The 21,389-nt window shown below is 38.7% G+C and overlaps 2 protein-coding genes across 3 annotated transcripts; one reads left to right on the top strand and one right to left on the bottom strand.

Moving 5' to 3' along the window:
• Positions 1 to 1,681: 1,681 nt before the first annotated feature.
• On the top strand, positions 1,682 to 14,899 carry LOC149002217 (cytochrome c oxidase copper chaperone 2-like). 2 transcript variants are annotated; one of them, XM_089138385.1, is made up of 2 exons: positions 1,682 to 1,835; positions 14,324 to 14,899. In XM_089138385.1, the coding sequence occupies exon 2, from the start codon at positions 14,325 to 14,327 to the stop codon at positions 14,571 to 14,573; it is 249 nt and encodes an 82-aa protein (XP_088994511.1). In that variant the 5' UTR covers positions 1,682 to 1,835; position 14,324; the 3' UTR covers positions 14,574 to 14,899. The 2 variants fall into 2 exon arrangements, with proteins under 2 accessions (XP_088994511.1, XP_088994510.1); XM_089138384.1 differs by having other exon boundaries at positions 1,682 to 1,885; positions 14,324 to 14,894.
• A 4,751-nt stretch (positions 14,900 to 19,650) lies between these two features.
• Positions 19,651 to 20,097, bottom strand: LOC149002216 (uncharacterized). Its single transcript, XM_089138665.1, has one exon. The coding sequence runs from the start codon at positions 20,095 to 20,097 to the stop codon at positions 19,651 to 19,653; it is 447 nt and encodes a 148-aa protein (XP_088994791.1).
• Between the last annotated feature and the right edge of the window lie 1,292 nt (positions 20,098 to 21,389).

Raw genomic sequence — 21,389 nt, 5'->3', positions numbered from 1 at the left:
AATTCTATCTTGTGCTATGATTGATCGTCTTAAAATTGGGTTATTGTATTGTGAAAATGTATATATTGTATCCCTTTTATGAAATCCGTCTTTTTTTGAGTTGGTATTTAGTTTGATATGCAATAATGCAAATGAAATGCCTCCGGATCGATAAATATTTATTCAATTTAAACAAATTTAATACATTGAATTAGGCATTCATATTTAATTATTCCTTACAAGTAGTATAATGACTATTTAATATTTGAATTCATGCTCAATTTATATGATTATCTATACCAACTACCGAGGGTAATATGACGATTCAAACAATATTTAATGTAAAACTATTAAAACGGATTATAACAAACCCGTGAGGTTCGAGCTGCAAATTGACACCCCTACATAAGGAAAAGACAAATCTGTTTTAAATTTGCATATGAAATTAATTAATTGTACCAAAAGGAATATTTCATTTGTTATTCCACTAGCACAATAACACACTAGAAATAAAAAAGAGAAACATTACCAAACAATATTTTAATTTGCATATGAAATTAGTTAATTGTACAAAGAGGAATGTTTCATTTGTTATTTTTTTTTTTTTTTTTTGCCCAACATTTGTTATTCCACTAGCACAAAAAAACACTAGAAATAAAAAAGAGAAACATTACCAAACAATACAGTACGTATCATATGAACGGTTAAAAAAACGTGTTTTATATGTTGTCCCGTATTTAACTCAAATTGTACATAACTTAGACCTTGTTAATACTTTTACTAGCTGTATGTTTATCAAGGTTTGAAGTATCGGTATCAAGTACAGTATTGATCAGGTGATTTTAAGTATCATCTCCTCTCATATTGGCTAGTGTATTTTAATGCAATGTAAAAAGAGGCGTATCCATATGTGAGTCGAGATCACCTCCTCGTTGGGGAGCTGACGCTTTTTAATTGTAAAAATAACGTGGGAGTCTGGGACGCATACTTGTGTAATTATAAAAGTTTAGAATGTTGAAGAATGCCAAAAAACATAGGGAAAAATAAGTTGTTCTTTCGTTTTCAGGAGACGCACTGGTCCAATTTTCTTGTTTCAGAAGGCTTTTCGTCAAGGTTTAAAGTATCGGTATCGAGTATCGTATCGGTCAGGTGATTTTAAGAGACGTATTGTCCTGTATCGAGTATTGCATCGCTTTGGCTAATGTATTTTAGTGTAATTCAATGGAAAGACGTATCGAAATGTATCGTATCGGTTGGGTCAAATATGGATACGTATCGACAAGTATCGTATAGTATCGTGGGATACTTTAAACCTTGCTTTTCGTAGAACAACTTTGACTGTTTTACCGTTTTCAAAACACAAAGCATGTCAAAAAGGGATATTGAACCCAAACTTTATTTACATGCAACTTCTAACTCCTTTTAGTCTTTGGAAGAATTTAAAAAAATAAAAATAAAATTTGCTATCACCTCAAATGTTTTCGGCACAAATTTTACCAAAATGTCAAAATTGTGATTAGATCACCACTTGTTGATAAAAACACTAAAAAATAATTATTGTAAAGAACGTCATTCTTAGAGAAGACCATTATAAAACGTTTAGAGGTATGACCCATGGCAGCTTGTAGTGGATCTCCAATGGACCCCTAATTTTTGTGGTAAAAGACCATGATTCAGACGGATATGTATCGTGCGAATAGTTTGAAATATAAAAACACAAACAGAAAGTGAAAACGCAATACAGCCGTCGAAGGTGTTTTCCTCTAATTTGACTACTACAGCTTCTCCTTGCAAAAGCGACTCCTGCTCTTCACCTTCTCCATCACCGGTGGTCCATTCTCGAAACAGTTGCAGCGGTTCGTATATTTTCCATCTTCTCCGTATCCTAAGAAACAGAACAGTATAGGTCAGTTCAATAATCGGATTTCCCCCTGCTCCATATAGAGATTTTTCTATGTTCATCTACTTCTTTGTTTTACGGTTTCTTCCCTGAAATTTATCAAATGGGATTTGGACTTCCTCCTTGTAAGGTTTCTTCTATGTTCATATGTTTCTTCTTGTTTTTCGTCAAGTTTTGCAGACGTTTGCTGAAGATTTTATTTCTTTAAGTTTGTTGCCTTCGATAACTGATTAGGGATATTCAGAGCAAGAATGCAAACAAAGATATCTGTTATGCTAGGGAATTTTCTTGTAACATGTAAGAGTTCATTTAGTTGCAAAGAGAATGCAAATATTTTGATGCAATAGTGAAAAAAATTGAGATGTTTGATTGCAAGTAAATTAAAAACCATGGAATCGTCGGTCTTGATTCTCGAGATTCTCCATCTCCGTCTTTCTGGTTCGAGATCGTCACCTTCTTCCCTCTCTCTCTGTGATTTGTCTGTAAGTAGCTAACCTTAAAGGATGTTATGTAGGTTTCTTTTGACAATAAAATTTATGTGCAGGATATTCTTTTGTTTATTAGGTTGTGAATATCTGTTACATAGGCCCGCATTATTGCTTATAGAGCAATCATATCAAACATGTATGTATCCGCTATGCTAAAAAAATACATACCCAAATGATTGCCGTTCTTCAGCTTACATGAAAGGTTGATTTTGGGTATGTCAAACCTTTAGTTTAAGTTTGAACTACCCTCCTTCCCCCCAGGAATAAAGGAAGGAGGAGAAGAACTAGGGATTGATTTATTTTACTGTTGTCATGTTTACAGTCATTTATATCCACTGTTATATTTTAGTATTGTGTTTCAACCTTTCTTCAAGATCTTAGCCTAGCAGAGCATATTATTATGTCATCTTTAATTATTTTCCGTTATTTATCTGCTCTGCACTTCTGTCTTTTCCTTCTTCTTCTTCTTCTTTTTTATAGTGTAATTTTTTTAGGCATTCACCAAACTGAAGTTATCTGTGAGTGTTTTAGTTTAATCCTATTCTTTGGAAGTTTATTAATCATGTGCTGGAGGTTGAACATTCAATCTGTTTTGCAATTGTAGTTCTGTCTGTTCACATGTTTTTTTTGATAGACTTGACTATCAGATTTTGTGAAATTTGTTTTCTTTTCAATTCCGGACGTGATTTTGTGTTCATTTACTCATGGAGGAGTTTCCAGTGTATGCGAGCCACAGTAGTGATCAAGTCATATTGTTAGTATTGAAGGAAAAGTTGGGCCTATATACTTTACTAGGACTGGAAAGGAGAGGATATAACTGACTGGAAAATCAAAAATATAACCCCCTTATCTCTTCTAATATTTTTTAGTGGTCTTGACTCGGGACTCCTTACAATCTCCAAACCAAGCTGACTACTTTTATACTTAATTTTAGAACAATACTTCTGGTAACTGGTTCACTTAATTCCTAAGAAGCCTCACTTTTCTTCTGGTCAAAGATTCCATGCAGTTGTCGCATAAGAGACTATAGCTTCTATTCCCTTTAAATGAAACTCTTGCCATTCTAGGCCTATAATTATTAACAAAAGTATACAGTATTCCTGTAATCTATCTCATAGGATAAGTCACCCATATCTTAAAATTATTAGAGAGATCAGATCAATTAGTCAGAAACTTATCTTTCAGCTCTCCTACAATGACCGCAGATTTCTAGTACAGGGCCTTCAACTCAGGATTAGGCTAGGAATGCACAGGAAGAAAGTCATTCATTTCCATTGTGGTACAAGCGGCTAACACATTCTTGTATTACATTAGAGTTCATTAATGCAGAAATCATGCACAAAAAGGTTTTATTACAACTCTGCGATGGATTTGATGACATCTATAATTTTCTACAAATGTAAAACTCTCGTCATTTCAGTCTGCTGTTATTAACAAAATATACCGTTATGATACACAAAACATTTAATACAGTCCACTTGTCTACTGTCACTTTGCTGGTTCAGTGACAGGGTTGCCTCTTACTGCTGTGTGGAAATTTGTCATGAAGTACCACATAACATTTCGTGACTTCTCCAGCCTAAATAATCACATTAGTCACAAATTTGACCAGGCCATGCAAATCATATAGAAAGTAACTTAATAAAAACCCAAGAAGTACTGATGTAGAACATTTCCTTTTGAACCAGAATTATTACTTTTGTATATCTGATTTTTCTGTTCACTTTTTCCTTTTCTATGTAGTTCACAGTTATCTTGCTGCTCCCTCAGTTAAGTGCAGGAACATACTTCGAACCTCTCATTGTGATCCCTGCAAAGTGAATAATACCCATTGATTTCATCTCCCTCCATTTCTCCCTGGTTAGCTTGGTAAACAATCTTTTAACACACATAATCCTATTCCCTTGGCGAAGCAAGTTAACAATCTTAAAATGCACCTCAGCCCACCACTCTCCAGCTAAATGAAGAAAACAATGCAGAGGCTTACGCATCATTTGTCATTGTTTCCTTCCATTCTGGTTCTCTTATCTTCTTACTACATTTAGAATGCTTTAATACTCGGAGAGCATTCTTTCACCATTCCATAGTATTCTCACTTAGGCAACATATGTTGCATTATAACAATGGTATTCTTAATACGATTCCTCATTTTCCAGTTGTAACCATGTTAGTATATATACAAGTATAGCTCAACCAACATATTTGAAGTAGTACCAGTTTCATGAGATTGCATTGTCACAACATATCAATGTTATAACAGCATAAAAATAGCAGTTCATGATGGTATGTTGAAGGTGGCAAATTTAAACTATTATTAAGGACCAGCAGATCTTCTTCAATGCAAAGTCTCCTGATTTGTCATCAAATTGAGCTAATGTGGCAGAGCCGCATCCATTATAGATCAAACCACCAAAACATTCACATTTTTAGGTCATCTGGACAAAGTACCATGCCCACTGTATTTTGGCTCATGTAGCAGAACCCTAGTCATTCATGTTTTAGGTCATCAAGACGAATAACCAGTCGGTCTCTGGCTAACTGTTTCCTACTGTGTCCGAAGACCCACATCTGCAGGAAGAGGAACTGATCTAACCCAGGTTCTGGGCCTGTCTTCAGGATCCTCACAAACTGAACCAGCTAACAAATAAACAATCCATGGGAAATTTATTTCAAATTTTGGGAACCCAGGGGGAATGAATTTGAGAAAGGATGGGTTTGGGGAGGTTTAGGGTTTTAACAATTAAAAAGATGGGATAGATTTTGGGTGAATTTAGGGTTTTGGAATACCCAACAATACTCTAGGATGGAATGGGAATGGCTGGGGTTTTTGGTAAGTAGCTAGAGGAGGGAAAGGAAGGGGTAGGGACTTCACGGCAAAGGGGGATAGGTCTTGGGAGTCTTAAGGTCAGGGTAAAAGGGGTAGGGAAGCTTGTGGCTAGGTTCTTTGGTCAACTTTGATAATTCTTGGTCTTTCCTTTCCTTTTCTTCTTCTTCCTTCTTTTCTTTTATCTGTTCTTTCTTTTCTTTTCTTTCTTTCTATTCTGCCGTAAGAATAAGAAAAGGGGGAAGGGGAAGGAAGGGGAGGGGAATGGGGCTGGGGAGGTGTTTCGGGTGGAGGAAACAAGAGGGTGGGATGCGAAGTTGCTGATGCAGGGGAAAAGAACGTGGGGGAGGATTGTGCAAGGTCTTGGGCGGAAGGAGAGAGGCTGGGCTGAGCTTACTTGAGAGGGAGACTTGAGCTGCTTTAGTTGCTTGAGTCAGGTTGTTGCTACAGCTTGAAGAAAGTAGAAACTTGATGCAAATTGCAGAATTAGATCAAACTCAGCTGTGGGGTTCCTTCTAGGAACCCACGCCTCACTTTTCCATCGATTCTCAGATTTTATTCAATAACTCAAAACGGAATTTTATGATTGGGTATGGGGCCTTTGTATAGCCAATTACAAGACTCTTGGACTCAAACTTACTTGTTCTCTAATTAGGGAAAGGACACTACTAAGGACCTCAAAAAATAACAAAATAAAATAACAGTTATCTAGAAGGAATCTTTTGAAATTAGATTTCAATTAATTTTACTAGTTGAAATCAAGGAGAGGATGAAGATGGAGATGAATTTGATCCTAATCATCGTCCACTAGATGACTAGCATAAAGTGAAGCTGGACCTCAAAGAATACAATGGAAAGCATGACCCTATTGTTTTCCTTGATTGGGTGGATGCCTTGGATGATTACTTTGATTGTTCCAAACGACAGAAGCATGCAAGATGCAGCTCTTCCATTCAAAGCTCATTGGAGGAGCTACATAATGGTGGTGTACTCATGAGGCAAGGTTAATTTGTCAATGAATAGAGCCCACCACTTGAAAATGCATGAAAGGAGTCCTCATGGAGAAATGCCTTCCTACCACCTATTTTCAACACTTGTCTGACCAGCTCAATACGCTGCACTAAGGTAATAAGACTGTTGAAAAACATATTTCAATTTAATGAAATGCTTTCTTGTATTGTTTTGGATGAAGATGATGAACAGTTCTTATTTTACTTCGAATTGGGACTCAGACTTGGCATAAGGGATAAGATGGGTGTTATCACGATTACTAGTTTAAATGAGTGCATTGAGAAGGCCATGGAGGCTGAAGATTTGATCAAGGCAGCCTCAAAATGATTCAATAATTCAGCTAGTGAAGTCAAGGAGATGTATACACCTAATTGATCTAGTGCTGCGCCCATTAAAGCTCCACAAGCCACTCAAGATAAGGGCAAGCCCATATGGAGGTTGGCATATGTTGTTAACGTTGCAATAAAATTTGTCATGTTGCTAGATTTTGCCCCCATGTGGCAAGTCCAACTTTTTCATTGCTGCTACCCAATCCAACTGAAAAATACTTAGTGTTTAGCCATGGATGGCAAATAGCCGTTAATGCTGCCCTTAAGAGTGAATACCTAGATGACTCTTTGGAAGATGATTTTGATTATGATGGTTATGGGATACATAATGTATCAAGGATTCTACTTGCTGAATCTGAAGGAGTGGGTTGGTGGCAACACACCATTTTTTAACACATTAGTGAACTGCAGGAAGTTCAAAGCTCAAGTAATAGACAGTAGTCAAGTGATAGACAGTGGGTGTTGCATGAATATGGTCTCTCAAGCACTTGTCATTGATGGGCACCTCAAGCTTGAACCACATGCACATCCTTAAAAAGTGGCTCTACCTAATGACAACACTTTGGTGGTCAACCAAATGTGCTTTGTCCCTCTACAACTTTCCGACTATGAAGAAGAGTTTGGTGTGATGTGGTACCCATGATCTTGACTGATGTGTTACCAGGAAGATTATGGGTCTATGATAACAATGTCTTGGTGGGAGGTACTGAAAACCGATATTTCTTAGATTTCAAAGGAAAACCATTGGTGCTTAAACCCCTTAATATACCGGTAATGAAAGCAAAGTTGAAAGCCACCAAGTGAAGTGTCATCAACTCTCAAAGCCCATACTTGATCAGCCACTGGGAAGAAAGTAAAGGTCCTCAATAGCTTACAAGTAAAGGGAAACAGGTTGCAAAGCCTTTATTAGCTTTCAGTTAGCTAATGAAGCCCCTTTACCAGTAGAACCCAAATCTGATTTGAAGGCGACTGCTACCTTTAATGAACCAAAGGACACACTTGAGATATAGTGCATCTGGAATTTATATTCCTTCAAGGTACCTTGAGGACACCCCTTCTTCCCTGTACAATTACATTTCTAGCTACAATGAGCTGCCTGAATTTTGCGTTCACATCATGAAGATCAGCCCCTTGTGTACCAAAAATTGAGTTCAAATTTTTTCTGGGGAGGGGAGAGCTGATGTAGAACCAGGACACATTGGAACCGGCCAAGGAACAAACTAGCTTGGACCAATTTGGATCAGCATTGAGGGCCTGCTTGAACCAGCCAGCTGGTCCAACTAGAAGGTCCCCTTTGATGTGAACACAGATTGACCCCCCTAAAGTGGGCCCTGAGGCCCACCCAAACAAGCTGGCCGAACCCTATCCAAGGGTATTTCCGGTATTTTAGGCCCTATTTTACTTCTGGAATTTAAATTCCAGAATTCTAGCTTCATTAGAAGAGTCCTAGTACATTTTAATTTTTTTTTTTTGAGTTGTGTTTGAGTTGGTTTTCATTAGTTTAGTTGTAGATAAGATAAGACCCTTTAACAAGAAAAGTTTCTATCTTTTAGGAGTTTGTTTTTTATTGGAATATGTCTTTATTAGTGGCTATGGTTTACTCAGCTAAGGAGTCTTTTTCTAAAGAGGACTCTTATAGATAAGTCAGTCTTTTATTTCAAGAAGAATTCTTTCATTTAGGTGGTTGTTAATTAATTGTAAAAGGGTATCCTAACTTATAAAGGAAACCCTAGTTAAGTTGGTCTCTAAGTCTAGTTGAGTCAAGATAGAGTCTCCCAGTTTGAGTTATGTTCTTTCTTTTTGATGTAAGGCTATAAATAAGCCGACCTATGATTGTAAATTTTGGTCTGCATTAAATAAAGATTGAATCTTGTTTGTGGAAACAAGTCGGGGTTCTCTTTGGGAGGGCCTTGGCAGATTTTTAGCTCTTTAGATTCAAGTACGGGCTCAAGCAGTATTTCTTCAAATTCCTGCCACCAGTCATATTCAACAGCAGTCATCTTCAGCCAACAGCAGCTTCCAATTAAGTATATGCAGGCCCAGCCCCTTCCCCTGCGCCCTACCTTCATTGCACCCCTTCCCCCTCCCTTTCCCCCCATCACGAGCCCTAGTAATCCCCTGCCCCTCCATTGCATCCCTTCCCCTCCCCTTCCCCTCTAGTACAGCAGCACCCCAGCCCTTCCCCACCCTTTCTAGACCCCTCGCAAGTCACCTATTCCCTTCCCCTGTTCTCTGCAAGAACTCCCACCCCCTTCCTTGCTGCTGCAGCTTGGCAGCAAGCATCCTAAGCCCCTACGACCTTCCCAGTCCTCTCTCCCACCCTGTACGACCCTCCTAGCACTCTCCCTCCCCTTGCGATAGTCTCCACCCCCTCCCCTCTCTGACTTGCGGTAACAGTAGAACAGAAAAAAAAAGAGAAAAGAAGACAGAATAGAAAGGAAAGAAGAAAAAAAGAAAGAAAAGAAAGAAAGAAGAAAGAAGAGAAGTTGCCCCAGATTTTCAATTCCTTGAATTGCTTTCCCGCCATAGTTTTCCTAAATTTTCCTCTCAACCCATATCCATCATAAAATCCCTTCTTAAATCCGATTCTAGTTAGGAACCCACTTTCCCTTCCACCCTGTATTATTAGATATCTCAAATTTCATCTCGTAGAGATTTTTGTTAAACCCTTAACAAACCTTTAGATCCCAATTGTGCTTCTTTATCTTCCTTCCGATTCCATCTACCTATAGGATCCCATAAGATTATTGGAGTTATTTGCTGGAAGATTCTAGGTGAATCCTACTTCTAGGTCTATTCAAGAAACCCCCAACCCTAATTGGATTCACATCACCCTTGCACCATAGTTTTTGGCCAATCAACTTGGACTCTTGCAATAGGGAAATAGAAAGAAAGCCAAAACGCTGTTTTTGTGAACGGTGTGATAGTCCATTATTTGCAATAGTGGAAACCATGGTACAAAATTCGGTCGAAAAATGCGAAATGAAACCTACGAGGACCCAAAAAAAAGTCCTCAGTTTCGGTCGAAACTGTCAAAATTTTGTCGAAACTTGGTTCAACCCAGCTGGACTAGCTGGTTCATGAGAAAAAAAAAATTCCCAAATTTCGTGGGAAACATTGGAAGTTTTGTGGAAACTTGGGAAATTTCGTGGAAACCTGGGAATTTTGTAGCTTTCCCAAATTTTCAATTTTTTGTTTATTTCATGTTTCCCCAAATACCATAACAAATATCCCATCATAAAGTTACAATTGTCGATTACCTTGACAACCATAGGCATAAAATGTCATGGGATGTCTATGTTCGTTGATTGGAGGAGAGGATGTTACATGCATAATACTGCTCATCTCACAGGATGGATCCACTCTTGGCACTCCTCTTGGCACTAAGTTGTACTTTCCTTTTATTGTCAGCTATTTTGAAGTTAGAAATTATATATTGAATGTTATGTGCTTAAGTAGTTAAGTTTATAGTGTACTTTTCGGAGAACTCTATATCGATGTTATGTACATTGAATGACATATCTACTTAGATTTTTTAGCAAAATACAGCCAATGTGTTCTTTGTACTCTAATTAGCTTAAATACAGAATCCCACCCCCAAAATACTCTCTAAAACCTATCGAAACTTGTACGGAAAAGTCTTCAGTTTCCTCGAAATTTCCCAAGTTTCCACCTAAGTTTCCCATTTTCACCCGGTTGAAACTTGATTTTCCCTCGAATTTTTTACTATGGTGGAAACATTCATAAAGGATTTGTGGGGCTCAAGATCAGATTATGTGAAGATTTTATTCTTGGGATAACTAAGACCTTAGTTTAGTTTCTATTTTGGTACTTCCTGTTTAGTTATTTATGCATGGGGCTGAATCATAAAGCCTAGTAGTTTCTACATAAGATTCTATTGGCATTAGTTACTAGATTGTTAGTTTCTTTTTTTCATTTTTAGAGAGTTTAAGCTTTAGCCAAGCTGTAAATAGGCCAGTTCGTAGCAGTAATAGAGGAGACTTTTGCAGAAATTGCCTTATGGCTTACTAGCCTCAGTTATGGAGTAAAATCATTGTCCATCAGCTGAGATAGCTGTGGGTGAGAGACGTCAGGCTGAGATAGCCCATCCCCTTACCCCCTTCTTCTTATCCTTTTGTGTTCTTTCTTATGTGAAAAACAAAAAAAAGAAAGTTCTAATTATTTTTTGTCTTCATTATTGTATAAATCCTGATAGTAATCGATCTCCTGCTGGTCTATCCAGTTGGAAGTCGACTTTTGCATTACTTCCTGCTATAGACTTCTATAATGAAGGTCAAGAAAGTATTGGGGTCATTCCTCCTTCAGAGAGTTGTTTCAAATGGTTTCCTTGGTCCTTCTCCAAACACGATGGTGTCAATGTCCTTTTAGAAAAGGAGAGATGATGCAGGTGCACTTTGACTGGTTGGGCCAAGTATGATTGGTTTTGGAAACCCAAACCTGACCAATATGCTAGTTTCTTTCTCTTGTTTTGTATTTTTGATATTTCTCTTGTTTGTATCTTTGATAATGTGTATTTCTATGCAAGGTTATTCCTATTTATTCGGTGTAACTGTAGATTTAACGTAGTTATGAAGCTTTGAACTAATGAGATTTTGTTAGTGAAAGCTCGAAGCTCTGTTTCAGTTTGTGTGAATGTGAGTTTCCGTCCCCCTCCCCCTTTTTTTCTTTCCAGTCGTCTACCATTCTCTTTATGAAGCCCACCATAGCAGATCACTCCCGTGCATCTGCATCATTCTCTGTCTGATCTGTTTTTCCTCTCATAGGATATTTGGGCATTAATTTGAGTTGATATTGATTTTTTTTATGGGTTAGCTATGTTGGGATTTTCTTTGAGATAGTTTCCTTTCCTGTTTTAGCATTAATTTCATAAGTAAGATCTATGTTTAGGAATGTAAGGCGTAGTTTTAGCTTCATATTATCTCCATGAAGAGATTAGATGGACAGGAATGAATATATTGAATTTCTATCAAGTGTTCCGTGGCTTGTGGTTGTGTTTTCTTAGTGTCTGTCTTTTCCCTATGTTCTGAATTCTGATATGGTTCCCTTCATATTTCTTTCTTTCTCTCTCTTCTTCTTCTTCTTCTTCTTCTTCTTCATTTTTTTTTCTAGAGGCATGGTGTGTTCTTTCTTCAGCTTTCTTGTCTCATTTGGTTTTCCTGTTTATTGTTCTTCTGTTTTCCTTCAATCTGTCTCTTGTCTCATTTGGTTTTTCTTCGTTTCCTGTTTGTTCTTCAGACTTCCTTCCATCTGTCTCTTGTTCCGTCTTGTCTTTTGTTTCATGCTGTGCTCAACTGGTACTTGCGGTCTGCTTGTGATGGACCAATCTTTGATGGTGCACCTCATGTTTATATTGTTACCATGGTAAGAAATTTCAGTCTTGAGGCTGATCTTGGTTGGCTAGAAAATTGAGATCACAAGATCTTGGCGGAGATATGGTAAAAAATTGGGGGCAACTTGAGTGAACCCAATGTCCCATCTCTGGGGTTTTTAAGGGTCAGGTCGGGTTGGAACTTGGTATCTAGCTTATCTTGGCCTTCTAAATACACTGGTGGTCTTAGATTTATGAGAAAACAAGCCTATTGTGAGTTCCAATTCAATTCTAAGTTTGAAACCAAAATGCTGAAGGAATAAACACACAATCTTATAAAACATGAAATTCAAACCATCAGTTAATGTATATGAAAACTAAGTGATAAGATACATCAAATAACTTAAATTGTTTAGAATATAGTATTTGGTAAAAATCAAATTTGGGAAAAAAATTCACCTTGAAGAACACCTACAAATGCCCTTGACTGATGTTGTTTTGTTATTGTAGATGAGCTAAGGACTCCTTAGGAGTGTTGCAGGTGAAAATCCAGCAAGATGCCAACAAAAAAAAGGCAACAAATGAAGAACACACCATTGGTGTTGAGACGAGACGGAGAGGAGTCGACCAAGATTGAGTAGAATAGGGGGCAAGATGGACTGAGATCCCGGTCGAGCCGACATCTTGACTGGATTGGGATCTTGGTTGAGTTTTGGTATTTTCTGGGTCTCACATTTATTCTCAATTTGGCATCTTGGAAAACCTAGATCTCGTACTATGATTGTCACCTGTTTTCCTCCTCCTGTTTGATTCAATCCCCAAGGGCTAAGCCTGCAAACTGCCTCTTCTCTAGAGAACCAAACGTGCAAACCAATCTGATTCAACTCCTCGTCTCTCGGCCCAGCCCCACTGGCCCCATTCCCTCCACCCAACCAACCTCCCCCCTCTCCTCTCTCTACCCCTCACTCTTCTCAACTCTCTCCAAGTCTCTCTAGGATCCCCTCTCGACCCCCACCCTCTCCTTCCCTGGTTTCCTACTTAACCTCTCCCCCTTTGTGGGCCACCCCCTCTAGCCCAACAACACCTAATCCGTTGACCTCGAGCCTTCTCCGTGCTCCACGTGAGGTTGTCTCCCCTCCCCCCTTCTCATCCTGTCTCTCCCTACTCTCTCCAGCTATTCTGGTTTTACCTCCTGATCAGGGGTTATCCAATTATCTCAAGAGCTTGGCCACCCCCTTCTCCTTCGCTCGTGCCACTTACCCCTCTAACTGGGGGACGGGGGCAAACTAATGAGGACCCTTCCTCATTGTGTAATAAGGATATCTTGGAGGATGCTCCTGAGATGGAAAACCCAACTTCCTCTTATGCTTCTAATCATGACGATTGCCGGAGAAGCAACTGCATCATCAAGAAGCGTTACCAAGTGTAGATGGAGATTTCGTTGTTGATTTTGGGACTTTTAGAGAGAAGGAAAAGAATAAAGAGAAAAACTAGGGCTTACCTAGTCTAGCTCACTTATTGGGCATGTTTTTTGATCTTTGCCCAGTGTATTGCCTGGTGCAATTTGTTGAGCCTCTGTTTTCTTTGTTGCTTTTGAATGGGCTTTGCCCTTGATTCGCTTTTGTATTCTTTTGTTCTCCTTTTCTTTCCTTTGGTTAATGAAATTTTTGTTCATAAAAAAGGCTTGGAGCTTGCTCTCCAACTTGAGAGATTCAGAACTGGTGAGAAGCTCACAAGAAAGAGAGATTCTGATCTGTAGGTGGGAAACATAGAGTGTTCTCTTGTTCTTTTACTCTGGTTTGTGTTCAAATAAGGTGCTGTTTACTACTAGTTGGTTTCTGTTTGATTTGGTTTTACATCTCTGGTTGTTAGGATTCTTCTGATTTGTTGCTATTATTTAACAATCAGACCCTGCTATTAGAAACCCTAATGACCTTTCAACCTTATTCTTCCCCTGTTTTTAAGCTTCAGAGCAAACTAACTATGAGGGCTTTCTGAGCTCTAGTTCCAAGGCTACTTGAAGGTCTGTTGGGTTTTCAGTAATTCTGTAGTTCAGATCTGGGGTGTTATAATTTATCCAACTATCTGATTTCTCTAATACTTGGGGTTGAATTAGGATAAAAGAATGGATCCTGAGTTCCTGCCCTGTCCACTGGTTTGATTTGATTTAATTGGATTTTCTTTTTCCTATGCATCTCAACCTGAGATATCACATCCGTATGATTTTTGTAGGTTTCTCAATTTTCTGATTGGTTGTGGTTTGATTTTGTGTTAGAGATCTGAGATTCTTGAATACAATTCTTTTGGACTTCTCCATTCTTCTCTTTTGATCTTCACCAAAAAAATGTGCTCCTATATTCTTCTATTCTCTTCTATGCTCCCATTAAACATCTACACTCTTCTAAGTTATTGACAAAATTTTGATGATTTGGTTAACACTTGCAATGTTTCATTTGTCTTCAGAATGTCGTCTACAATGGCCACTACTACACAGTCTTTATCATCCTTGGCATTGCCAGAGTCGCAACAAAACAATGCATCACCGATCACAACTCCTGCTGCTGATTCAAAGCCAAAGATGAAGATCTGTTGTGCTTGCCCTGAAACTAAGAGGCTAAGAGATGAGTGCGTCGTGGAGAAAGGTGAAGATGCTTGCACAAAATGGATTAATGCTCATATACAATGCCTGCGTGCAGAGGGCTTCAAGATCTGAAATTGGTAAGGTGATAATGAATCAAAGGATGAGGGAGTCTGCTTATAGAGAACTGGTATCCTATACTTGATTACGAACAAAATAAAAAAATCCTATACTTGCACCAAATCAGAGTTATCAAGCATTTTGACATTTATAATTTGGAATAAAGAGAATTTTGTTGACATTGTGTATAAAAAAGTTGTGTTTGATTTTGTTCTTTACTTGTTATAAATTTCCCATTGATCATCTATTGAACTCTGTTGAAGTATAGTTCTTGGAATAGGAGGGCAAGGAGATTTGAGGTAACCAATCATTTTAGTTAAGCAGTGGAACCCTACAACATTTGAATAAGGTGGATGAATAGGCAAGTATTTTTTATTTTTTTTTCCTTTTCCCCTCCTTATACGGGAAGAGTATAGCCAAGTCCTTTAGGGCCTGTTTGGTTACATGAGTCTGGAGATTTCAAATATCTAAAGATTTGAAATCTATAGATTTCAAATCTATAGAGTTATAATTTATAAAATTAGGTGTTTGGTTGTGGAATGAAATCTGTGGATTCATCCTAAAAAATTATTTGATCGACGTGATTTTTGTAAATGTGTAAATGTAAAGCTTTTTTGAAATCTCTGGATTTCATCCCTTACCCATAAATCTATAGATTCACGTTTTTACACTAAAAACACTACACCTAAAATCCAGAGATGCCAAATCAAACAATTCACGGGTATAATTCACGGGTATAATTCTCAGATTCATGAATCCAGAGATTTGAAATCTCTGGATTCATGTAACCAAACAGGCCCTTAATTATTTCTGAGAATCCATAATCGATCCTTTTTAACAAACTCAATAACTTACCTTATTTATAAGTCTTTTTTTTTTTAATCCAGAAAATTCAATCACTTCTTGCGTTTGCCTCCCTTGTGTCCTCCTCAAAAAGGAAAAATTAAGGACACATCATTATTTTTAGAAGCAAAATGTCTAGTTTCTTTTAATTTTCTTTCTTCAATTTCCAATTAAGGTTCTTGCTAATTTTTTTTTTCATTTTTTGGTAAAAGGTTTTTGCTACCTTGATACCGAATAAGTGGGTAGGTGTTTTATTGTTTTAGTGGAAAAGAGGAAAATGAAAATTTCGAAAAGGAGTGAATCCGTAGAGCCTGTTTGGTTACATGAATCCAGAGATTTCAAATCTCTAGTTTCACAAATGAGAGATTTATACATGTTTGGTTGTGTGAATCTCTAAATTCATGAAATCTAGAGATTCACATTTTTATATTAAAAACATGAATACGTAGATTTATGGGTATGAGATGAAATCCAGAGATTTCACCCTTACTATAAAAGCATTAAATATTTGAACCATGACTCCATAAATGTTTTTTTATTTATGATAAATGTATAGATTTCATTCCAAAGATTCAGGTTAATCAAATAGTTAATTTTATGAACCATGACTCCATAGATTTGAAATTTATAGATTTGAAATCTCTAGATTTTTGAAATCTCCAGACTCAAGTAACCAAACAGGCCCTAAGTGAGGATCCTTGCAAAGGTATGGAAAAGTGCAGCTGTGCAGGGTAGAAGAATGGAAAACACTGAGATAATTGAATGCTCGTTTAAAAGTGAAATACGATGGTTGAAATTTCACAGTTGGAAGCTCTAGGTTTCCTTTATGCCAATCAAACAATTTGACTCTTAGGTGTAGTGTTTTCTTGCGCGGGAGAAATATAAAATGCATTGGCTTGATTTGTTGCGTTGGAGGAAGATTGCTGACCTCCTCTAAGTGAGGATCCCTGCAAAGGGCTGGTGGCGAAGGGGGGGGGGGGGGGGATATGAGAGATTGTTAACTCCTCGATTTCTCTACCTTTTTTTTTTGGGGTAAGAAAGCACTTCATTGAGATAATGTGGCCGAGCAAAGCTCTAATAATCACTCAGAGGAACACAACCATTTTGTTGGTCCATCAACCAAGAGGGCTTTCCTTGTTAGAAAATCCACAATAACATTGCAATTTCTAGGGAATATAAGAAGGAATAAAATTCAGCAACTTTGAAGTTAAATATTGAATGTCATCAACAATGGGTTGAACCTCACAATGTGCTTGGGCTTTTCCATTGATGATGTTGATAAGCTGCTGGTTGTCGGTTTCCATCTCTAGGTGCTCAAAGCCTGCATCAATTGCATATAATGATCCGGCTCTAAAGGCATATGCTTCGCTTTCTAGAACCGAGTTGGGCACAAAGGGGATGGAGGCAGCAAGCATAAGTTTACTTGAGTAGTCTCGAATTATAACTCCAGCACCTCCTTTCTTTTCTTTTTGCTTTAGCGAGGCATCCACATTCACCTTGAAGAAGGGCGGGGTTGTGGGGATCCAACGTTGATCTTCCTCAGCTTTGTAGGTCCCCTTGGTTCAAGTCGCCTTCCATTTCAACATAGGTATCTATACGCCAAAATTCTTGATGAGCTACCAAGGCCTTCTTGATAATTTCTTGTGAAGTCCATATTGTCTTCCGATGTACCCTTTCATTTCTTGCTCCATGCCATGAATGAGCACAAGCTTTGCATTTTCTTGGCTTCACACCTACCTAGGATATCGAAATGCTTCCAAGAAGAGATCCAATCAGCCAAAAATAAGCAATTACTTCGCTCCATTCGCCATGAGAGAGGGCCACCAAACCATACCGACTTTGCTATAGAAAAATGAAGAAGAATATGTGAGATAGATTCTTCCTCCTGAATGCATCCTCCACAACAAGAATCGACTTTCACCCCTCTTCTTTTTAACTCCACTGCTGAAGCAACACTTTCATTGCACGCCGTCCACAAGAAGCTTTTAATCTTCGGATATGTTTTGCATTGCCCAATTGCTGCCCAATTTTCTGATGGTATTTCCTCCCACTTGTGTAGTGTTGAAGATGAGGGAATAGCCTTCTCTTCCCTTTCTAGTGCTTGGACTTGAAACCGATACTGAAAATTTGCTTGACTTGCTGGCCCCCCATAGCAGTTCATCTTCAGCAGGGAATAGAGAGAGCTTGATCTTTAGGATGACCTCTCTTTCTATGTATGAGAACCATGAACTAATTAGAGCCTCGTTCCACCTTCTTTCCTCCACTATTATCAAATCTTGCACCTGTCTAATTTGGCAATGTTGGGGGGGGGGGGGGGAGAGGACCTTGAAGTGAGGTAAGGAGGGGATCCATGAATCTTCCCAAACCTTAATGTTGTCACCTCTACCAATCTTCCATATTAACCTTTTTTCAGTACTTCTCTACCTTCTAGTATGCTCCTCCATGCCCATGATGGTGATTTTCCTAGAGTTGTCTCCATAAAGGATTTGTGGGGAAAATATATATTCTTCATGAATCTTGACCACTTTAGCTCCGGCTGTGAAAATAATCTCCAAGCGTGTTTGCATAGAAGGGCCCGATTAAGTAAGAGAAGGTCTCTGAAGTTCAAACCAACTTTAGGTTTCGCTCGAATCAATTTCTTCCAAGACATCCAGTGTATGGTCTTTTTTGCTTCATTTCCTCCCCAGAAGAAGGTAGCTGCTTTTGACTTCATTTACTTGTGTGTCATTTTGGGACGAAGAAAGTGAGATTGTACATAGTTGGAAGATGGAAGAGCCACTGACTTTAAGAGGATTTCTCTGCCCGTATGGTTTAGCAATTGTGCCAACCATGCATTGTATTTAGAGGTGGTTCTATCATTCAAGGAATGGAACAATTCAACCTTGGAGACTCCAAAATCAGTTGGTAGGCCTAGATATTTTGCGGGACCTTCCCCATACTTCACTTTGAAGATCTTTGAAATCCATGTCCTAACTCTAGGGGCTGCATTCGGGCTGAAACATAGAGCATATTTCTTGTAATTTATCGCCTACCCTGAAGCTCTACAATATAGTTCTCTAGACTCCTTCAAAGTGTAGACATTTGTTAATCTGCCCTCAGAGAACATGATACAATCATCAGCAAACATGAGGTGTGTCAAGGGTTGGGAATGTCTTCTAATCTTTAGATCGCTTATTTCACCCTGTGCCTCCTTAATAGCCAATAAGTTGGAGAGACTCTGAGAACAAATGACAAATAGGGCTGGTGATAAAGGATCTCCTTGCTTGATACCCCTTTCAGGTATGAAGGTAAATCTTTCAGCTCCATTCACCAAAACCGAGTATCTGACTGATGATAAGGTGTTCATGACCAAATCAACAAATTTAACCCCAAAACCCAAATTTGTAAGAGTAGTTGAGACAAACCTCCACTCTAGCCTGTCGTATGCCCTTTTCATATCTAATTTCAAGGCCAATAGAGCTCTCTTCCCCTTCTTCTTCCTTCGAATGCAATGGAAAGCTTCATGTGCCTTGTAAATATTATCTGAGATGCTCCTCTCTTGAACAAAGGCCAATTGGTTCAGGGGGACAATGTTGGGGAGAATGGAGTGAAGTCTTGATGCTATCACCTTAGTTGCCACTTTGACTGCTACCCCACACAAACTTATAGGCTTGAAATCTTTCACCATCTCCGGATTTTCTTTCTTTGGAATTAGACAAATCAAAGTATCATTTGCATTCTCCGGCAAAGAACCTGTGCAAATAAAATCTACTACAAAGTTGTATAGTTCCACATGGGTTAGTTCCCAAAAATTTTGAAAAAAACAAGGGGGGAAAACCATCCACAGCCGGACTCTTTAGTGGAGCCATGAAAAATAAGGCCTTCTTGACTTCTTCCAGCTAAGGTGGAGCCAACAACATCTGATTTTGTGCTTGGGATACAATTGAAGGTGTACTTTCCAAAGCAAGGTGTAAGTCCTCATCTTCTATCTCATTTGAGGTAAAGAGATCCTGATAGTAAGCAAAGAATATGTCATAAATATCTGCCTCCGGTTCATGCCAATTGCCTTCTTCATCTTTGAGTTTTAACACTTGGTTCCTTCTTCTCTGGGATATGGTGCTTGCACGAAAAAAGCCTGTATTTCTATTGCCTTCTTTCAGCCATTGTACTCTGGACTTTTGCCTCCAAAAAAGTTCTTCACATTTTAAAAGATGCTCCAGCTCCTTATGTAGAAAATTTTCACTTGGGAAAATTCAATAGCTTGTTGCCCCTATAAGGATGTCATCTCTTTCATCAGTTTTGTTATTCTTGATTGAAGGTTCCCAAAGTGCTCCTTATTCCATTTCTTAAGGTCTTCTTCACACCAAGACAATTTTTGAAACAATATAGAAGGTGGTGGATCTTCCAAGCTCTTGGCCTGTTTATTCCGAGCTTTCCTAATAATCTTTGCACAACTTCTGTCTCTTAGCCACGTAGCCTCAAATATAAATGGGTGGGGACCTCTAGATGGTCGACCATCAGTATCTACGAGTAATGGAGCATGGTCTAAAGATACTGCTGCTTCAACAAAGATCGCTATCTCAGGAAATTTTAGCATCCAGTTTGTTGAAGCAAAGGTTCTATCCAATCTAAGACGAACATTCGCTTTAGCCAATCGCTTATTACTCCAAGTAAAACCTGATCCATAAGCTCCAAGATCATTTAGACCGCATCTCATGATTGTCTCCTGGAAGATTTTAAGATCTTTGGAGCCTTTGCATACCACTCCACTCTTCTCATGCCATGCCAATATTGAGTTGAAATCGCCTATACATAACCAATGTTCTCTTTCTTGTTGTCCTAGTTCAATTAAAGAGTCCCAAACTTCTTTCTTGTATCTTCTATCGGGGTTGCCATTTACAAAGGATATATCAAATTTATGAGATTGGCTAATAGATAGAAAACCATCAATGAGCCTTTGAGAGGCTGATCTAATTTCCAATATAATTGGGTCCTTCCACAAGATGGCCAGGCCCCCTCCTTTGCCAATTCAATCTATTGCAAAGCAGTTCTCCATCTTTAACTTCTTAGCCACCCTTTCACCTTTAACCTTCTTGACCATAGTTTCCATAAGAAATATTACATATGGTCCTCTCTTCTTTGCAAGATTACACAGTATACGAATTGTAGAGGGACTTGCAAGACCTCTACAATTCTAGCTCAGCAGGATCATTTCTTCGATGGGGCTGATTCTCTCCAACCTCCACGGAAGTAAATGATAAGAAAGATTCTTCTTCCATGTTGATTCTTTCCTCTTGTGAAACCTGGTCGTCATCGCAGTTTCTTCTTTTTTTTGCCAGCATCCGTCGTTGGATCAAAGAAGCAGCTTGCAGCTCTAGATTTCTTGTTGGTGAAGGAGAGGGTTGAAGGGTGGTTAGGTGTTGGGTTGGGTTTAAGGAAAGTGGTATAATGTTATTGGAGTTTGGGTTAGGAGAAGTGTTGAGATGGGGTGAAAGAACCGGGCTCCATATAGGGGAAGAACTAACATTTGGGCTTGGGATTTGATTAATCCCTAAATGGGCTGGATTAGTAGAAGGGCTCAGTGGGCTTTCAGGTGGGGTAATGTGGTGGGTTGGGGAAATGTTGTGTTGTGGATGGGCTAGAGTGACTGAAGCTAGGTTAGGTAATAGGGAGTATAGGAGGGATTGAAGTTCTAGGTTAATGAGGGGTTTGTTGGGAAAAGGTTGTTGATTTTGGACTTGGGTTAAGAGGTTGGTTAGGTTAACACTTGCAGAAGAGGATGTAGTTAAATTAGGGTAGTCCAGCCGTCTGCTGGATGGAGACAGCATGTGGTCCTCCTTGGACTGAATTGTGGATGGCTACATCTCTGTATTGTTGGTCAAAGATGGAGAACGAGAAGCATGATTTGGTGGTCCTAGAGGATCCGCCTGCAACACGCTTGAGATATGTGCAAAAACCCTGGAGACAGGGATTAGGGAAGTGTCGGATCCTGTCGCTCTTGTGCCTTCC

This window comes from Hakea prostrata, chromosome 10, assembly GCF_041222555.1.
Source record: "Hakea prostrata isolate BN-2017 chromosome 10, UWA_Hpros_2, whole genome shotgun sequence".
NCBI lineage: Eukaryota > Viridiplantae > Streptophyta > Magnoliopsida > Proteales > Proteaceae > Hakea > Hakea prostrata.
This window is presented reverse-complemented; position numbering and strand designations above follow the sequence as displayed.